Source organism: Plectropomus leopardus, chromosome 20 (assembly GCF_026936395.1).
Source record: "Plectropomus leopardus strain MGB_pleo_1.0 chromosome 20, ASM2693639v1, whole genome shotgun sequence".
Classification (NCBI taxonomy): Eukaryota; Metazoa; Chordata; class Actinopteri; order Perciformes; family Serranidae; genus Plectropomus; species Plectropomus leopardus.
Window position 1 is genome coordinate 12015778 of NC_142195.1, and position 19688 is coordinate 12035465.

At 38.8% G+C, this 19688-nt stretch overlaps 1 protein-coding gene across 3 annotated transcripts; it reads right to left on the reverse strand.

The window, feature by feature from the left end:
- Positions 1 to 4953: 4953 nt before the first annotated feature.
- lhx3 (LIM homeobox 3) lies at positions 4954 to 18494 on the reverse strand. 3 transcript variants are annotated; one of them, XM_088071282.1, is made up of 6 exons: positions 15160 to 15350; positions 12332 to 12503; positions 11985 to 12184; positions 9086 to 9237; positions 7749 to 7920; positions 4954 to 6639 (listed from the first exon to the last, which is right to left on the reverse strand). In XM_088071282.1, exons 1-6 carry the CDS (start codon positions 15254 to 15256, stop codon positions 6206 to 6208), a joined length of 1227 nt encoding a protein of 408 aa, XP_087927408.1. In that variant the 5' UTR covers positions 15257 to 15350; the 3' UTR covers positions 4954 to 6205. The 3 variants fall into 3 exon arrangements, with proteins under 3 accessions (XP_087927408.1, XP_087927407.1, XP_087927409.1); XM_088071281.1 differs by having other exon boundaries at positions 4969 to 6639; positions 11985 to 12187; positions 15160 to 15345; XM_088071283.1 differs by lacking the exon at positions 15160 to 15350 and adding an exon at positions 18026 to 18494 and having other exon boundaries at positions 4980 to 6639; positions 11985 to 12187.
- Positions 18495 to 19688: the final 1194 nt, after the last annotated feature.

Genomic DNA, 19688 nt, shown 5'->3' on the forward strand with positions numbered 1-19688 from the left:
AGCAACAACAATGCTCTTGGCTTTTACTTGTGTTTCCTTGTGTTCCCCACTCCTCTTGTGTCTTCTATATACCCAGTTTGTCTGTCTGTGTCTGTGTCTTTGTCTTTGTCTGTGTCTGTATTTGTGTGTGTGTGTGTGTGTGTGTGAGTCTCGTCCCTGTCCTGCCGCTTTAGTGCGCTCAGCTTGCTAACACACCTGCTGACAGTCAGCTCATCAGCTCTCCAGCCTTCCAGCTCACCGCACACCTGGATACAATCAGTTCTTCAGCCCACAGAAGGCCTATATCCACCTTCCACTCATAAGCTTTCCTTCCCACTCATCTCCATTTTTCTGTTGTTATTAGGTACATTAAACTGTTTTCTGATAATCTAATGGAAAAACAAAAACCCAAATCACAGATCATATCTCCTGTTTACATATGACTAAATGACATTTTCTCTCAGTTTTCTCAGCATCTTTTTCTTTTCCACATCAGCCTCTATACAACCACAAAGCCCCGACCTCGGCAGGATCTTATTCATTAACACATTTGCCTTAATTGATTGATATCTGTAGCACAGATAATCCCCTGTGCTCCTCCTCCTCCTCCCCTCTCCTCGACATCCCTCCCCTCCTCCAGAGGTCCCAAAATGAAACGCTGCTACCATGCATACATTTGCACACACACACTCACACACATGCACGCACCAAGCAGCCTCCCCTCCGTTGCTGCTCCATTAGGTCTGAATTGTAGCTGTGATGTGTGGGACCCAAGGGAGGTGTTATTGTCAGACCTGATTTACTCAGCACCATCTGACATGGGGCTGGGGAGGGGGGGGGGCTTGTCTGTGTGTGTGTGTGTGTGTGTGTGTGTGTGTGTGTGTGTGTGTGTGTGTGTGTGTTAGTGCGTGCATGCATATGAGAGACAACAGGCATGCTGCCAGGCTAAAAGTCCTTTAGAGAAAGGACAGTCAAAAGCAACAGTTTAGCAGTAACTGCAAAGCAATAGGCAACCTTAACAGTCACTGGAATATGAATTTATATTTCATGATTTACACCTTGTAGTTTATATTGCGTAATTGTTACACTGTCAGCACTAGTGATTTTATGAGGAATATATTTCGATATTTTATACTTTTATTTTATTTTAGAAACAAAAAAATCACTACTGTAATGAATTTAAATGCAATGAATACACAAATGACTTACTGTACCTTAAAATCTTAAATTTCACAAAAAAATTTAAATGCTTACATAAAACATTTTTTAAACAATCTCAGCTCACAGTACATTACTACTACATCTTACATCAACCTAAAATACACTGCACATTAAAGCAAACGTCTTATCTTTAGAATTAAATGCTTATACAATTGATATTGTGTTATCCACATATTATTTCAACAATTAGAGAATAAGCTGTTTTAATAAAAAGGCCTACCTTTAGAACAGCGCAGTACAATCATTTTTTATTGCTAATCAAATCACAAACTTGTCTCTCTGATGACCAATCAAAATCTTCTTCTCAAAGCGGAGTTACAATGTGTGCAAACCTAAAAGTGTTTGTGGAGTTTTTTCTCTTTATGCAACATTGTGTATGAGAGGACATGAAAGTCAACATTATATGATATTTAATAACAATTTTAGTGACACATTCAGTTGCAATGCAAAATAAGTAAATTATGGGGTTGAAAATTAAGGCTGGGACTAAACTGTCCTCTTCATCCTTGTGTAAGCTGCCAATAACTAGGGAAGTAGGTTTTGTATCAACATTGGGGGCAACAGATAAGAAATGGGGGATTTGGATATCCTCCCCCAGAAAATTATGAGCATCAAACACTTAATTTCCTGCATTCTGGAAAATTTTTATATAGCCTGTCAATTAATGATGTAAATGTCTTTGCTACTTTCATGTTTGTGTTGATGGGGACAAATGTGCTTGCTCTAAATATTGAGTTAATGAGTGTGGAATGAGTAACAGGTGTGCATGCAGAGCTTCAGCATCAGGAAGTCGCGCCCAAACTCTGAAAGCACACACAAATTAAAAACAAAACAAAAACAACAACACACAAAACCCACACCACTACAATAAGTTTATATTAAATCATACGTATTGTGTTTTTCACCTAAACTGAGGTTCTGTAATTTTAATCAGGTAACACCTTAGTGGATCACATATGTATGAATTAATTGATTAATCAAACATATTTTCATGAGTGTTTTTTTTTAATCCTGCCTGTATTTTTCCCTTATTCGTTATATATGTAATGTGCAGTATCTCAAAACAGCTGTGCTCTTTATAGGAATAATGCCATATTCGAAATCAGGCAGCACTCGGCCCTTAAAGAACGACAATAATCACATCAAAAAAATTTTGCACTTTGTTTTATTTTTTATTTCTTTCTCAAAGTTTTTCCTCCCTTCATATTTGCTTTCAATAACTTCCACATGCAACTGAATTTGACACGTTAACTGATGCCATTGTTTGTTGTATGTCAGCATCCTTTTTCTCACACAGTTTTCCCACCATTTACTAAATTATTGTAAAGCTACTGGTGACACTAACACCTCGCTGAAAACTCCTTTTCACACCTTCTGCCAGTCTTACGCAACCCATCTGACAAATTGCATACCCAACTTAATCTAATTCTTTACACAGAAAAACAGTGGATTTCTAACTCAATCTGAAAGAGTGCGGTGGGTTAATCCCAGTTATTTGTTTAGAAGAGTTCATCCAGTGGTCACCAAAATCTCACACCTGCTGTGTGACGGAGGTCATCCACTGTGCAGCATTTTAAAAATTCCTAGCAGTCAACATATTTAAAGAGGTGCAAGTGCATGTAGCTTCATAAGTGGCCCATTGCAGGACAGGTGAACAGATGCACGATCAACAGCAGTACTTCCTGTTTGCTCTTAGTCGGCAACAAATCAGCCCGTCTAACCCCAAATACAAACAGTTTAGTAAACTAGCCAAAACAGGTATCTAGGAGATTAACACAGCCTTTGACACTTCACTCTCACCCCCTCACTGCCTTGGCCAAACTCTCTTTGGGTCGAGTTACACACCTGTCGCTTTTGCGAGGCAACAATGATACCTGCCACTCAGCTGGAAGGATTCAGCTGGATATCCTGTCTGGTGTTTCTTTTCTTGTTCTGGGAACCTGAGGAGCAGTGCAGGTAGCCATTAATGTAGGAGGAAGTTGGAGGTTGCAATCCAAAACAAAAGGTTTGAGGACGCTGGCCATCACCTTCATACATATTATACTTTCTTTTGTACTTGTACAAAAAGCTGCACAGTCATGCAGGCAAACATGCATGTAAAAACACAGTGAGCACACAACAGTATTTACTTTGAGTGCTTTGTCTAGAAACACACTAAACATGATTCTGAGCACATCAGCTACTTTGTACACAGTTGTCTGATTTTGCATGAGTAAAGGGGAGTATAATTAAATTGACTGATATGATTGCTGGAGGTTTCATGGTTAACAGTAAGCCCATCATCAGTGTTGTGTCCTATAAATCAATTTATTTTTCCATGAATAAGTCAATTTTTCGTTGATACTGATATTTTGGACTAATCTTATGTGTATTTTAAGACTTATTTTAGGTTTTGAAAACAAAAATGGTAACTCCCCCTGTATTAACTCTCAGGACCCAAAGGGTCAAGGACCCCTTGTTGAAGACCCATGCAACAGATGATGCATCGATGTGCAAGCAGCATATTCGTGTTGTAGCTGGACTATATCGGGTTACTCCAATGACTTTTTATGTGTCTTGTGTGTTTTGTGGACCATATGTTTTGTCTGTATAATCTTAATCTACTAAGTAATATAGTTTTCCTTGTTATGGCTGCATATAGAACTAAATACTTTTTAGTCAGTTAGTTCAAAATGGCACTTAAATACACTAATCTATCTTAGTTACCTCCCAGTTCTGGTTGTCAAAATAAGGAAAAGTGATCTACTTTTTTTGTCTTACTCGCATTACTGTAAAACTGTGTACTCTGCACAATATGTACTTATTTTTTATACCCGCATTGCCCATCATGTTCTGTATCTTAGTGTATTCATACAGATTGTTAATTCTGTTCATAGTGCTCGTACAGTATGTATCAAGGGTACACGTACATTACTGTTTATCCTTCATACTATTTTTTCCTTATTTAATTCTGTATATTCTCTGTACAGTATTTCGCTTTTTGCATTTCTGGTTTCATGCTAAACTGTGGCTTTGTCATCTCAGTACAATCTAATATTTGTGCTGATTCAGTTGAAATTAAAATATGGAGTCCCACAAGCAGTCTTTAGTCTTGGCTTTAGAAACACTCCACAAATAAATAAATAAATAAATAAATAAGCAAACAAACAAATAAATGCACAATAAATGTTAAAAAAATATATCATAAGCCTTTATAGAAGCAGACACATAAACATGCAAATGCGTGTGCGCACACACGCACACACACACATTCATGCACTCACCTACACATATACTGTTTAATCTACTTAATTGAACCTGACTTTGAATAACTAAACAAATGAGGAAATTCACAAGGGGCACTTGATCCCTTCTCGGCTAATGGATTGGAGATTCCTTTCCCATAGGGGCATTTGGGCAAACAAGACCCAGTAATCTCTGAATTGATGAGTTGACTCTCTGTCTGCATCAAATTTCTCCACTAAAGAGCTGTTGAACCCCTGATACAGTGTTGGTAGTTAGCCAGATACTCAATTTGCAGACACAGGCAGAACTGCAGGCTTGCTCTGGTTTCACCATGGAAGCTGGGATATGCTATAGATTTGCAAGATAAATGTAAAGGAGGATACATGAATGTAAGATAAATGCCAAGGATGACTACTTAACTAAGGTTTCTTGGCTCTGGAAAAAAAAGTTTATAAATGACTTTGAAATGTATCATAGTAGAGGTACATTGCTTTTCTCATGCTGTTTTCAGATGTCTTTCACAAGTATTTAAACCTTTGAACTCTGAACAAATTGGTGTGATTTCTGTCAAAACATGGGAAAAAATTTTGCAATTTTAATTTGCAAGAAATTAGTATATTTCGAAAATGATTTTTAAAAAGCTTGGGACTTTTTTCAGGTCATATCCATATTTGGGTTTTTTTTTCAGTTTCATCATTGTTTTTTTTAAAAAAAAATAATTTTCAGGCATTTTTTGTACTTTTTACTAATCTAATTTTTGGGTCATTTCTTCTTCATTGTTTATTGCCTTTTCCCCATATTTTTGTATCAAATCAAGCAACTTTGCTCAGGTTTCAAAGGGTTAACCCTTGACCACAATTATTTTACTAAGGCCACTCAATAATCATTTTTATCTCACAGGAGACACAATTTTGTAGTCCAACCAAAAAAGATAGTACTCTGATGTTGATTTAGGTGACAAATTTATTAAAGTCCTGCCATTTAATCAGGAATCATCATTGCCATCATTACCAGAGGGAATAAATAAGACATAAAACATTTTCCACATAAACAAACATATACATCAAACCCCAGGTGCTACAGTGAGTTCTTCCTTAGGGTTGTTTTTCAGTAGAACAAAACAATCGCGATACATCTGAGAACACACAAATGCATAGAAGTAATTGGACCTCTAGGTACCATGTAAGACAACATCTACATTTTTGCCTATATCCCTGTTGAAGAATGTACAAAGTCCTCATATCTGGGTCCTTATTCATGTCTAGGAAGGGGGTTGTATAAAAATAAAGTCTCCACAATGATAAACCATTATATTTATATATATATAGACATTTGGCAACAACCAGACATTTAAAGACTCTGAACGTTCAACTGAATCCTGCACCTGAACACAGTGTAGAAAACAAAGAGATGAGAACTGAGTGGGGAGTTGGTGAAAATCAATGATCAAGCAAGTGTCATTGTTTTGAAAAAGCTTATCTGAAAACTGATTTATTTTTTTTTTATTTTTTATTTTTTTAGATTTCTTGCTTTAGACAAGTTTTACTACCGAAGGTCAATTTTTAGGCCAAGTGCTTTAAATGGAGGACATTTTCTTCCTTCCTTCCATCCAGATCCCAGATATCATATGGACCTGCTAATCAGATATTGGTGAGATCCAAGGACAGCAGTCTAGTCCTTTACCCAATCACTGTCCCGTGTGACTATTTTCCAATTCCTAAAAATCCAACAGAAGACACAGAAAACCAAAAAAAGAGTCAACTTTCTTGTCAATAACCAATCAAAACTGCCCATGGTCCACTTCATCTAACCAGGAGGCAGGACTGGCAGGAAAGTCTGGGTATCCTCCGCTGCTGCCAGTCGAGAGGTCCGAGCTGGGGCCGTTGGCAGCCCCCATGGAGACCCTAACGGCAGGGTTGATCCCGGGCCCGCTGCCTTGGGTCATGATAGAAAGGCCAGAATCGGGGTAGACCAAGCTGGAGATGAGAGGCTGGTGTCTGGGTAGCGCCTGAAGCGATCCCGGTGACTGAGGAAGGCCGTAGGGGCTGTTGGAGCGGATATCGTGGAACTGGTCTTGAGAGGGGAGGACGCTGTGCTCCAGGGGGAAGGAGCCATGGTTGTTGCCCCCTTGGCGGCCCCCCATGGCTGGAGAGGACTCGCTCAGGCTGCTGTAGATGCCGTTAGTCAGGCCAAGCTCAGACATGGGTGGTTCATCTGTGCAACAAGGACATCATGACAAAGATGATATTTGTTAATCTGTTTGGATTGCATTTACTTTTTCCCATTAACAAAACATAAAGTTCATGTATATTTCTTATAGCATATCTTTCTTTGTCCTGTAAACCTCTGAGGTCACATGCTGGCTAGCCTAGCTTGGTTAGCTTTCCCCTTTTTCAACAATTCTTTTTCTTGAATAAAATCATTATTAACAAACCCAGGGGGAAATGCCAAGTTGGGATAAAAAAAACAGTAAAACAGAAAGAAGGAGCTACTGTGACTGGAGAGAGCTAACATGTTTCCAGCTGGGTAGTGTGCTAGCAGTTAGCTCGCCAGCTACAGTAGTGCATCAGCTAGCGTATACATCCATGAACTAACTCTACAAAAAGTCACTATTGATTCTAACACAAGTGGACACTGGAGACACTTTGACATTCACACCTATGTCTCTCATGTATCTCTAGCTGACCACTTGTGTTCAGATGTCGTTAGTGTGTACATCACTTTTGTTAGGTCAGCGCCCTGCACACAATTATTACATCCACGCTCTTGCTAGCTGCTGGCCAGCATAAATACTCGTCCTGTCAGCAGTTGTGTCGGTAGAGCTGGAGGTATCATATCTCCTTCCATAGGATAAAACAATAGACGGTCATGCAACAATTCGTCCAACTCCACAACAACCACCAGGTTTTTCATCGACGTAGTCCTTGTTGGGCCTCATCGGCACGAATTAATGAATAAAAGAAAGGTGATCAAATGTGTCCCAGACCAAGTGGTTTGAGTGATCAGATAACAATGTGTGTTGGTGGTCATTTACGCTTGTATTTACAGCTGTCCACTTGTGAACAGGTCATCCGTGACACATGTACCAGGTATAAACTGGGCCTCTATCAGTAAGCTTTTAAAACCACATATTTCAGACAGATACACAGTAATGACAGAATATTTTAAAATCCAGAGCATTTCAAATTTCTGTTGAAGATAATCAACCTTTTCAGTTAATTCTTAATCATCTGGAACAATGATTAATTTGTTTTTGCATTAGGAGTTATAACTCCTGGCAGTGACATCTAAATGAAAAATAATTTTGGCGTAGCTGACTTTACCTGTAAAGGACACCTCAGCGTCACTATCCATTCCCTCCTCCTGGATACTGTCCTTATCGGATTTGGAACTTCCTCGTGACCTCTTCATGTTGCGGAAGTACTGCCCCCACCTCTGCCGACCGGCGTCTTTCTTCAGCCTTTTCTCTTTAGCTCGCCTGTTCTGAAACCAAACCTGGAGGGTGAAAAGAAGTGATGTTTTATTTAGTGAGGAACTACATACTACTTCTTATTAGAAATACATTTGACTGTTTAAGCACAACAAGAGAAAGTAGACCTGAGTATAAGATAAAAATAAAAACAATAATTGCCTTCATTTGTTCTTTACTTTATAAATTATTCATATATAGGCCTAAACCTTTGACACAGTTGCAGCAAACTAAGCAAAACAGTTTCTAGCACAATTAACATTCTTAAAGATTATAACTATACCAATAACCCACAATATCTTTTAGTCATCATGCCTCTCCTACACAAGTCAAAGTCCTCTGCATCCAAAGTCTTCTGTTTATTCAGTATTGCACATATTATGTCTTAAAGCATTAAAACAAAATGAATTTTCAAGGACTGTCGGGATGTGGCTTTGCACCTTTGCACCTTTGCAAGAAACAGTGACACTGAGCATTAATCCTGGGACCAGCATTCCCTTCACCTGATTTATCACGCATTTAATTAACTTCACGACAGCTACAAGTACAGGTTAGCATGCCACTGCTTTAAAATATTCAACTTTAAGTTTTCTACATCCACTTTTGATCTGATCTATAAATTTTGGCTTGCTCTTTAGAAAACACAAACACTGCAGAGTCATAAACGTCAAACCTCAGTGCTTGAAATGTGACACAAAATACAAATGGACCATTTCCATTAATTTTTTATCTTATGCACAAAATTAATTTATTTCAGCCACAAGCACAAAAAGCAGTTTTACATTCTCCTTAATGATATTCCTCCCTGAGTGAACCCTTTTCACCTCTTCCCTTTCACTGAATAATGAGGGGCATTTTAGTGGCTTCCGTCTCTACTTTTGTCCTTGCAAATAAAACAATATATATGACCACCACCTAGCAACCAGCGTGAGGCTCCTCAGCAGCAGACAATATGTGAGGGGCCCTCTTAGCATTGTTAACGAGCTTGCACTTAAACCATGCTGACTTTCATGTGGACTTCATTTTACTCCATCTAGCCGTAAATCCCCCCCCAACGCACACACAAAGACCTATCAGTGCGCACACACTTATTCGTACAGTAGGCTTGTGCCAGTTCAGCCACAATTGTCCCTTGATAATGAAGTCAGGACACTAATGGAATAGCCCTTAATGGATAATAATATACTTTACCTGCACAACTCGCATATCCAGACCCGTCTCTGATGATAGCTGCTCCCGGACGTGGCGGGCAGGTTTGGGAGAGTTATTGTAAGCGTTCTTCAGTGTTTCCAGCTGCTTAGCAGTGATGGTTGTTCGTGGCCTTTTTGCAGTTGAGTCTGCTTCTGTAAAAATGAATGGACAGCACACAACGTAAGCCATTGTCATTGTCAAAATGTCATTTTTTTTAAGGTGCAAGGTCTGAAGTAAAAAAAACAAACCCAAAAAAACAGAGACACTTCACTCCAAAATCAAAAAATTCATATTTTCCTTCCACCTGTAGTGCTAACAATGTGGATTATTTTGGTGTAACTGTTGAAGATATTGGCCTGCCTTCTCTCAGATTTAACAGGTCATGATTTTAGGTTTTGAATTATATTGTGGACTTTGATTTGGGGGCTTTCTGTTTGTGTTTTCCTTATTTCTTGTTGCTCATGTTCTGTTCCCTGTTTTTTTGTATCATTACTCCTCATGCGTCATGTTTTACTTCTTGTCTTTGTGTGTTTCCCTGATTAGTTTCACCTGTCTTGTTTTTCCTCCCTTGTTCGAGTCTTCCCTGCACACCTGTTCTGTTCTAGTCTCATTTGCTCCACCCTCGTGTTCCTGCCACACTTTCATTTGTTAGCCAAAGTGTTTCCCTCCTGTTCCCTGTTCCCACCTACCTCAGCCGTGTGTTGTTAGCCCTGTGTATATATACCTTTGTTCCCTGTCATTTTGTCTGTTATCCCTGCTGTTATCCTCCCTGTGATCATCTGTGTTGTTTTGCTCCTGTCTTCACCTCAGTTCTTCCCCATGATCCTTGTTGGTTTCAGTTTAGTTTTTTTTAGTTTCATTTGTCCTTTGTGTTTTTTTCGTTACGTGCTTGTTTTTTTTAGACAATTTCACTGCATCAAAGCTTGCTGTTTGTATACCTGGCTATTTTTTTCTACATTTGGGTCTTTGTCGTGACCTCACCCATGAAACAACAAGCCCAATAAAAAAAAACAATAAATAAATAAACAAAAAAGAAATTAATTCATTCATTTAAAAAATGGGAGGAGCTTTAAGCATCAAGCTGAATGCCATTTAATTATGTGGCATTCAAGAGAAGGCAGGCATCTTTATGGCTGGTATCTCCAACACTTGGGAACTCACACCAAAACAATCGAAATTGAAAAATAGCACAGCGGGTAAAAGGAAAAATATGCATTTTTGATTTGGGGGGTGAACTGTCCCTTTGATTTTACAATAATTAAATGAACAAGAAATAGACATATTAGATAATTAATGGTAAAGTCTAATAATTAGATTTAGCTGCTAGAAAAAAAATCTTTGCTGTCTCCAACACGATGATCAAAACAAATATGTATGGTGGTAAAAACATCACCGCTAGTCCCATAGAGTTCCCAGGACAAATTCTTTACATGCATGCATTTAGAAGAGTAACATGAAAATCTCTGATAAAAACACATATTCCTGGCACCTGATAGCATAAAACACACTTGCATAATATACAACTTGCTAATTTAGCATAAATGGATAAATTCCCGTCTGCCTATAAACCAAAACCTGGCATCTTGTGCATAATTGCATCATGTCTGCACATCTGTTGGCCAGCACAGCAAAATACAAAACCATCATCCAAATGGATGCTGCCCAAGTAATTGCGCCCTCTCATTAGCAAAATAAACGTGTGTGTTTTTAGTGAAAACTTGCGTTAACTCCCTGTGTAAATCAGCACTTGGTGTCTAGGCAGTAAATTCAAACAAACAGATGGGGAGATAAAACTTGACCAGGCCCAGTCTGCCCTATCAGGGACAGAGGCTGCTGGGAAGTTAATGTGGCACTGGCTGATATAATTAGTATTAGTATTAGTATTAGATGAAGATGTTATGGAGGAAAAGTGTTGGAGAAAAATCTGCAATGCTAATAACTCTTTTTCCGTATTACTTTTATAACACATGTTAAAATATATTTAACCACTTTACAAATCAACAATTTCAAGACAATATGCATGTTTCAGCTGCAACCACAGGTCTGTGTTTAGGTATGTTTTTAATAATATGGCTTAATCTAACTTGATTATCAACAACTTGGTAAAATATGTGTGAAAAATTCCATACAATTCGACTTTCTATGGAATTTGATAAAAAAAATATGCCACACTCTGAAAAATTATTAAAGAAATTAACACAGGAACATACACATTTATTTTTTTTTTACTTTCTTTCTCCATTATTTTATGCAGTTTTATGTGTCCAAATTAATTAAAATTAATACATTTATAAATCATTAATAATAATGCACAATTTGTTTTTTAAGGCATACATAAAAATGATCTCTTCATGCTCAGACTTTGTTTCTGCTAACCATCTATACACACCATTCAAAGCCGAAATTTGCTGCAAATGTAGAATTTTAAGAAAATACTAAATAATTCATGCTTTTGTCATTTAACTGGGTTCAATTTCTCCATCATTTAAATATTCAAATGATTTTATCTGTTATAACATAAGTACACATGGCATCAGATTGATTTTCTGTATTCTCTCTCTCTCTCTCTCTCTCTCTCTGTGTGTGTGTGTGTGTGTGTGTGTGCACTTAGCAAGGCACACGATAATAAGAGTTATCGAAACCTATTACAAAGTGCACATGAAGCCTCTAGGCCTCCTCTTTACGCAGTTTGCTATCGATTGGGTTGTGGGCAAAGAGGCAATTAGCACAGGTGGGTCAGAGTTTATGAGTGACCTCATTGTCACGTCACAACTCAAAGCAGTTAAAAACCAAAACAACAGACAAACGCATCATCTAACATGCAGAGTAAGAGGGTCAGCGAATGACGCGATTTTCAGGTCAATAATAGAAATGCTGAGACAGGCACTGTGCAGCTCACCTCTTTGTTTGGCGGTCTCGTAGTCGGCCTTACACACCAGCCTGCTGTCCTCCATCAGGTAGTACTCGTCACCTGTAGCCAGCTGCCTCTTGCACACGATGCAGGCGAAACAGTGCAGGTGGTAGACAAAGTCCTGCGCTCTCCTCACCACCTGTGTGGGCGGGATCCCCTGCTGACACGCTGCGCATTTGGTCCCGAATCTCCTTTTGGGAAATAAGATGGTTTCCATCAATGCATAATAACTTTATACACATAATAATAATCTGAGCAACAGATATATTTTTAATTAAATAAGTTAACAAAGAAAAAATATATTTGAAACGATATATTTTTTGAAAATTACTCACTTGAAGAAATCCTCTTTGCAGTAGACGCTGTCGCCCCTGCTGAAGCACTTCTCCGACAGTTGCGCCTGGCAGTCGCTGCATTTCAGGCATTTGCTGTGCCAGTGGCGATCCAGCACTTTGAGGATAAAGCGGTCCACGATGTGTTGATTACAGCCTGCGCACACTGGGATTTCTGCAGGAGACACGATGGAATCACCACGACATTTTAGTCAACTCAGTGTATATGTAATGTATAAGATGGCGTGAGGGACACATGCAGGGGTGATAACTAAAGCTGCTCATTGTGCGTAATAAGAGCGCACGCACTGGTAATTATGTGAGTGTGCATAAATTCAATTATGCAACACTCTCAAAAAGGAGACGTCACATTTTATGGCTGAAATGAAGATCAGCAGCGTGAATATAGCTCGAGATAGTGATTAACGGTCCGTTTTTTTTTTGTTGTTTTTTTTTTTTTTGCACTTTTGTATTTTAAATAGGCCTAGTTGACTATTTAGTTGTATGTTTTTTATAAAGATTTTTTTTTATAAAATTGTCTATAAAATAAAGCAACATCATATCACTCTTTTGTTTCACATATCCCAGAATCACTGTATCACCCAAATGCATTAATAATACCAGATAAATATAATTGCATTGTACAGTATAAACAAAAAACAATTAAAAACAAAAAAAAAAAATTAAAAATAATAGAGGCGTACCTCCCTAGCACGAGTGCGTTCCGTAAATGTCTTTTATCAGCAACTTTTCACATATTGCACATAAAGTCAGTCGCCTTAAATTACTCCCCACGTGTGTTTTTGCAGGGACTTGCAACATTTTAGGAGGAGACTTCAAATAAACCCAATCGTTTTCGGCCTTTTCCAGCACTGTTTGTTATTTTTGTCTTTTTTTTTTGCATTTTAAAATTTAAATAATAACTTGAGAATTCTTAAAATTAAACATTTCAATAATTAGCAATGTTTAGAACAATAATTGCAATTTATTTTAAAATGTGCAAAAAATAATAAATAAAAATTAACATGAGGTTAGTCATTTCCTGCTCTCTTGGTTTCATGTAATGAAGCAAAAACCCACAAACAAACAGAAAAACCTTAGGCCACTGTCCAAAACCAAGTCACCTGAAATATAAAGATCTTAAATAAACTGACTGTTTTAGTTTTATATTTTGCATTTGGGAGGCATGTTATTGTCTATGTCCTTGGAAGAGAGGGTTTCATGTGTTTGAAATCAGACTCCAGAGGAGCTTTCTCCATACTTGTCTTGAAACCATTAGTGCATTTAAGCTTATCTTACTGATGAATACATATAATAAAAAACACACATTTCAAATTTTTAGTGATTAATGTTAAGGATAATTCTATAGGCAAAGCATTAAAAAATAGATGATGCTAGAAATAAATGTCACTATCAAGGCAAACTATAATAATTAACTGACAACCAAACTTATATTTTTAATCATTCGTGATTTAAATTGACAGTCACATATTTATTCTGCCAATACTGAAAAAAACAATCCAAATAAAGTTTGCAACATTTTTGAAAGAAGAAAAAAGAGACAGGCATTTGAAACCCCTCGATGAGATGTAAACTATAGCATCATCTTGGGAATTAGAAGCTCGTTAATCGAATAGCGACCGGCTGGTTAGGATTTTGTCACGTGCAATCATCTTTAACAAGCAGCAGCCACTTTTACGCAAGGTCAGTTTCAGACAGTCAGGCCTACTGTACACAAAAGCCCATTTTTGTTATTTTAAACAACGTTCTCTCAAAGCCACAACGACGGCTTAAGAGAGCAGCTCTCTAAAAAAAAACATAAAAAAGGAAATATAAGGACAACCAAAATGCCAAGCAATACTTCAGGCCTTTTTATTAATTAAAAGAGGTGCATCCACTTCATATTCCATCCGTGCAAGGAATCGCATTCCTATTGTTCTGTTCTGGACAATTCGTGAAACATTAATGAGCCATTTCTTCTGGCATCACCAGCGAAGCCCTGCACAAGTGTGGTGGTGGGAGCCACGTCAAGAACAGGTGTATCCAGGTCATCATTAATTCAATGCGCTCTGTAAAACTAGAAAGCTGCGGCCTATGGCTTCGCGGTACAAACCTAATAAGGTGTCGGAGCGCCTTACTCGATTTGTGGGAGTTAGTATATTAAAAATGTGTAAATCTCTTGCGTAAATTTATAATATCTCACTTTCACACGGAGCAGGTGAGGTCCTTTGTATCACTCCAATACCCTCATCATAACTGCTCAAAACCTGTGCCTGTGTGTTTGTAAATGCAGCGTGGACACACATGTTTATAGTTTAATAACAAAAAAAAATTCAGAAAAACTATTATATATTTTTCGCATTACCATGTGGTCGAAACTGTATTTTTGCTCTTTATAACAAAGGTTGATTTCAGACTCACAATATGTTAAACTAATTTTCAAATTAAAAGAATGCGAAAGCCGAGCTAAACCTGTTTTACACGCCAAAACAGAGCACTAAATATAAAATATAATATATCGAAATGTACCGGCCATTCAGATAAATTAGAAGTCAAAAACCTGATGCGTAAAAGATCGGAAGCAACGAAAATGACACGTGTCAACTGTCTCGCCAGCTGTAAAACTGTAATACAGAACAATTTCCTAAAATTAAAACGACTGCACAGCTGCATCATCCATCATCCATATAAAGATTCCCAACAGGCTGCGGTCACAGCCGTCACTTAAAGGCCCGTTTAAAGACTCCAGAGTTCAATCTGTGTGCTTACACACACGTGCAATAAACAGTGTAACAGACGAATGAATTGATTAAATTTTGGCCTCCGGTTACCTTTCCGTAGCTCCTCACTGTGCGACAGCAAAGCAAGCAGCATCTCCGCGTTATTTGGTGCCTCTTTTGGAGAGTTGCGCTCACCATGTCCATCCATCGCTCATGATTTACGCTTACGTTCATGCAAATCTCCTTTTTTTGTGATCCAGACACACTCATACAGCAGCCAGGTGTTGTGGATCAGGAGCCCTAATGCGAACGCGAGCATGCGGTGGAGGTTGCTTTTCTGCTTCACTGTGTTGAAGCCTGTGCAGGATTACGCTGCGCCGTTTCCTGGGCGACGGGGAGATAGATTAACATCACCTACGGAGTACCTTACCCGGAAGAGGAATAAACAGGAGGCGAGGGGAAAAGCCAATAGGGTTTCAGTGTTCAGTGGTAACGTTACTCAGAGACGCGTTACAACGTAGCCCACCACTCTCCAAATTACATGAAAAAGATGCAGAAAAGTATTTATTTTCTTTACACGCTCTATAAATGTGATGACCAAACGGACATTTAATTAGACAAAATTCAGCTTTCGTCCAATTCAGAAATGTCCTTTTCTCTAAAATCCTTTCACATCTCTCTAAGTGGACTATTCCCACCCTGACTATGAACGACATAATGACATTTTTCTTTGTTTTTTGGCTGACCTGTTTACATATAAAGGGAAAGAAAAAAATGGTCAAGCTACAATTTTGTAAGAGGCATACAAATGCCACTTTTGAAAAAAAACCAAAAGTATATAGAAAATTTTCCACAACTTATTCTGATTACAATTTAAAATTGCTTCATTGATTTAGTGCAGAATATTCTCTTGACTGTTTAGCGCGAGAAGCCCAGTAAAGCATGCGCGTAGACACAGCGTTATTACTTAAAATGTTCATGATCTCCGCGTGGACGTTAGACTGATGAGCACTCGAGAACAACAAAACGAACAAGATGTACAATATAGAAAACTAAATCCAGGAAACTAGACACCATTATGTTGTTGATGTATCATGTAAATCGACCAGCGTGGTTCCTCATCATGATTCGCCAAGGCAACCCATTTTTAATTCAGATTCCAGTACTGCCATGCATAAAGGAAATATTTGGCCCTGAGGGAACACTAAATGTTTACACCCTTGTCTTTTTTTTTATTCCATTTTTTTAAATAAATGGGTAAACAAATTAATTGATTAATTGAAATCATAGTGGCCCAGCAATTATTTTTGTCAAACACTCGCTCTATCTGCACAAATGCAAGTATTTTCACGCTTTTACAAGGACTCTAAATAAATAAATAAATACAAATATCACTTTTTTTGTCGTTATTATTATCATCATTATCATTATTATCAACACGTGCGTTTTAATTGAATTTAATGTATTTGCTTTGACTCTGATCAGATGTTAAAAAACTGATTTTGCATTTCTTACACACACTCTCATCGTGTGTGCTGAGTGCTTAAAGACAAGTGTTTATTTAGGGGAGAGATTGGCTGTTCAATAACATGTTGATCGGGCCAACACCCCAATGAATTTTATTGACACTGATCTTTGGCACAAAAGAGCGCCTGGGGAAATCACGGGTAGTGCCACAGCCGCGCGGGCCGCTGATGAATCCAAAATCAATGTCCTATTTGCCTGCATTTTAGCAGTATATGAAAGACGTTTGGGAGAAAGGTGCGGGGTTCATGGATGCCCCTTTTACTTTTCAGCTTTGTAATAATTTTTATGTCGTATTGATCGCTGACTTTTGAAGGGGGTGAGGCCCACTGTAATGTGACAACAAAGCGATAAAATGACCATCAGGGTAATGGTCGGTCAGTTAGAGAAAGTCGGATGGATGGTTATTTAAATTCATGTATATTTTTTGTTTATTATTAATTTATTTATGTATTTATTGCGTCAATTTGTAAATCCGAATAATTCAACATTCAAACATTCAATTTTGTGACCTGATTCAAAATTTAGTTAGTTTAGTTTACGAGTTTTGTTCTCCATAATTTCCACACACGACATTTATTTCCAAATAAATTTCGATGTAGTTTTGTTTTGCCTTAGACATGATAAAGCCCTGGAATGACACAAAGCTCAGTACAAAAGCAAATGTTTCCATCTTTAAATGCCACGGAATTTTTGCACAAGCCACTGATAATTTATAGCTATTTTTGGGAAACTCTAAATCCGACCACGACTCCATCAGCACCATAGGCTACCTCAGGTGTCCCACCTGTCGGGGCAGCAATGTGACACCTGTTGAGCACTCCGTGTCGCTGGGCCGCGGGTGGGAGCAGCTCCGCGCCTGCTGGCTGTCTGCAGTCTGTTGAGGCTGCTGACGCCAAAGTGCGTCCGGTGGTCTCTCTCCCAACCAGCTCCGCTCCCTGCACCCTGCGCTCCCGTTACAACCGCAGGCGGCGGTATGAAATGACAGCACGCGCATAACATCTGTTGGTGTGATTCTCCAACAATGAAGGCTCATTACAGATTCATAACGTCTCCCACACGCAGCGCTGAAGAAGCGGCTCTAAACAGCCTGTATATATCAACATGGGTTGGTGAATGATAGAAGATTTTATGCAACAACAGTTTGCATCTTTTTTTTAGTGCTTACAGTGTGTCCTATTTGGGCGCAGTTAACCCACAAATGATCAAACATAATATTTGAAAGTTGCTTTTCACAATGAAATAGAAACAGTTAAGGTCCATTTCACGCTTGTCAGATCTCAATCAGCAACAAAAGAGTCAGTCCTGCTGTGCTGATTTGCTGTAATGTCCTCTATTTCATGCCTAATTGTTACCCATTAACAAACCACAGGATATCAATTAAATTCGCGTGCAAACAAACAGACAAAAAAAGCACAATGCATATGCACAGTAAAATTATTTAGACTCTTACCTTGGCCTGAACTGTACCGGGGGAAATTCCCGGTGTTTTGACAGCTTGACCCCGGGTGTTCAAGCAACATTTTGAAGATGTTCCAACGGGAGAAAACAGCACCAAAACGCTCGCGATGAAAGCCTAACAAGGTTATCGCAGATGTATTCAAACACTTTCCTGGAGTTTTATCCTCTCAAGAGTGACTTGAGCTCTGTTCGATGGCAGCTCGGTTTCTGCAAAATGTTAAAAAGGACGCCCGTCGACCTTTCTCCTTCCGTCAGCCGCCGAGGACGGAAACTTTGAATATTCATCAAGTTGCTCTTTGATTCCGCGTTGATAAGCTCGAGATGAGGTGGAGACGAGGGGCGGGCGGCAGTGGAAGAGTGTCTGACCATTAGCGGCGTCAGCTGACCTGACTGACTGTGAGCCCGGCAGCCTGCGACTTTACTCAAGTAGCAGAGGAAGCGGCGGTCAGCGCTGCCTCTGTCCAGGGTGCTGAAAGGGGAGTTTCTCTAAACAGGCTGGGGGCGTGTGTGTGCTGCTCCTGTATCCCCCCGCGCGCTCTCTCACAAACACACACACACACACACACACACACACACACACACACACACTCCCCTCTCTCCTTATCTATGTTGTGGTGCACGTGTCTGTCTTTCAAGGCGCACAATGGGGCAATTGGGCAGTCGCTCGGGACATTGTTGTCACGCGTTTCCATCGCTGCGTCTCTCTTTTGTTTGGTTAAAAATAGACCGCATCGCATTAATGGTACAAGTGGACAGAGCGCACATACCGTTATGTTAGCTTATGCTGTGTTACGGTTAGAAACATCTGAGATTAGTTTGCAATGATTTATAAATATAAATAAAACACTTCTGATTGAGAATCATCACGTCGATGTAGTCCAGAATATTAATGCTTAATAATGATGTAAGGAAAACATTTTTGTTTGACTATTAAAGTGCACAAAAGTTTGTACTTTTAACCCTCTAAATCCTTTAGTGACTTCACTTTTCTTGTGCTGCTTTCAAAAGCCTTCCACGCATCTTTAAACCTCTGAACTCAAAAACATGGGGAAAAGGCAATGAGCAAGTTGGTATTAAGTATCTCAGGAAGTGAAAGAAATTAGTGAATTATTATTAGAAAATACTTAAAAAAAAAAAAAAAAAAAGCTAGGAAAAATGGCAAGGGAAAAAAGAAATAAACCTAGGGAAGTCCTTTTTTTCAGGTCATCTCTTAAACAAACTTTTTTCCTCTTCTTTTTTTTTCTTCTAATTTTCAGGTAATTTGCTTATACTTTTTACTATTTCTGGGTCGTTTCTTTTTTCGTTGCTCATTACCTTCTCTCAACGTTTGTGAAAGAAATCAAGCTTATTTTCTCAGGTTTTAAAAGGGTTAGTTCTACAAGAAAAAAAAGTGCCTAATTTATGTTTTCCTGCAAGATTTTAATCCACGCGCGTGCGCAGAGTTGGCCGGCTATTTGGCACGGTGCCACGTCTCATGCCTTTGACGCGGTGCAAATTACCACTACAACGCACAAACCTACGCTGACGTAGTGCTACAGCTTTGATTCAATTTTACTCGCCCAGCACGCTAGCTCACAAGTGTTGAAAGCCAATTAGAACTATGCTGTTCATTAGTCCACTCGGGGCAATTAGCCTCCCAAATTTGGAAAAAAATC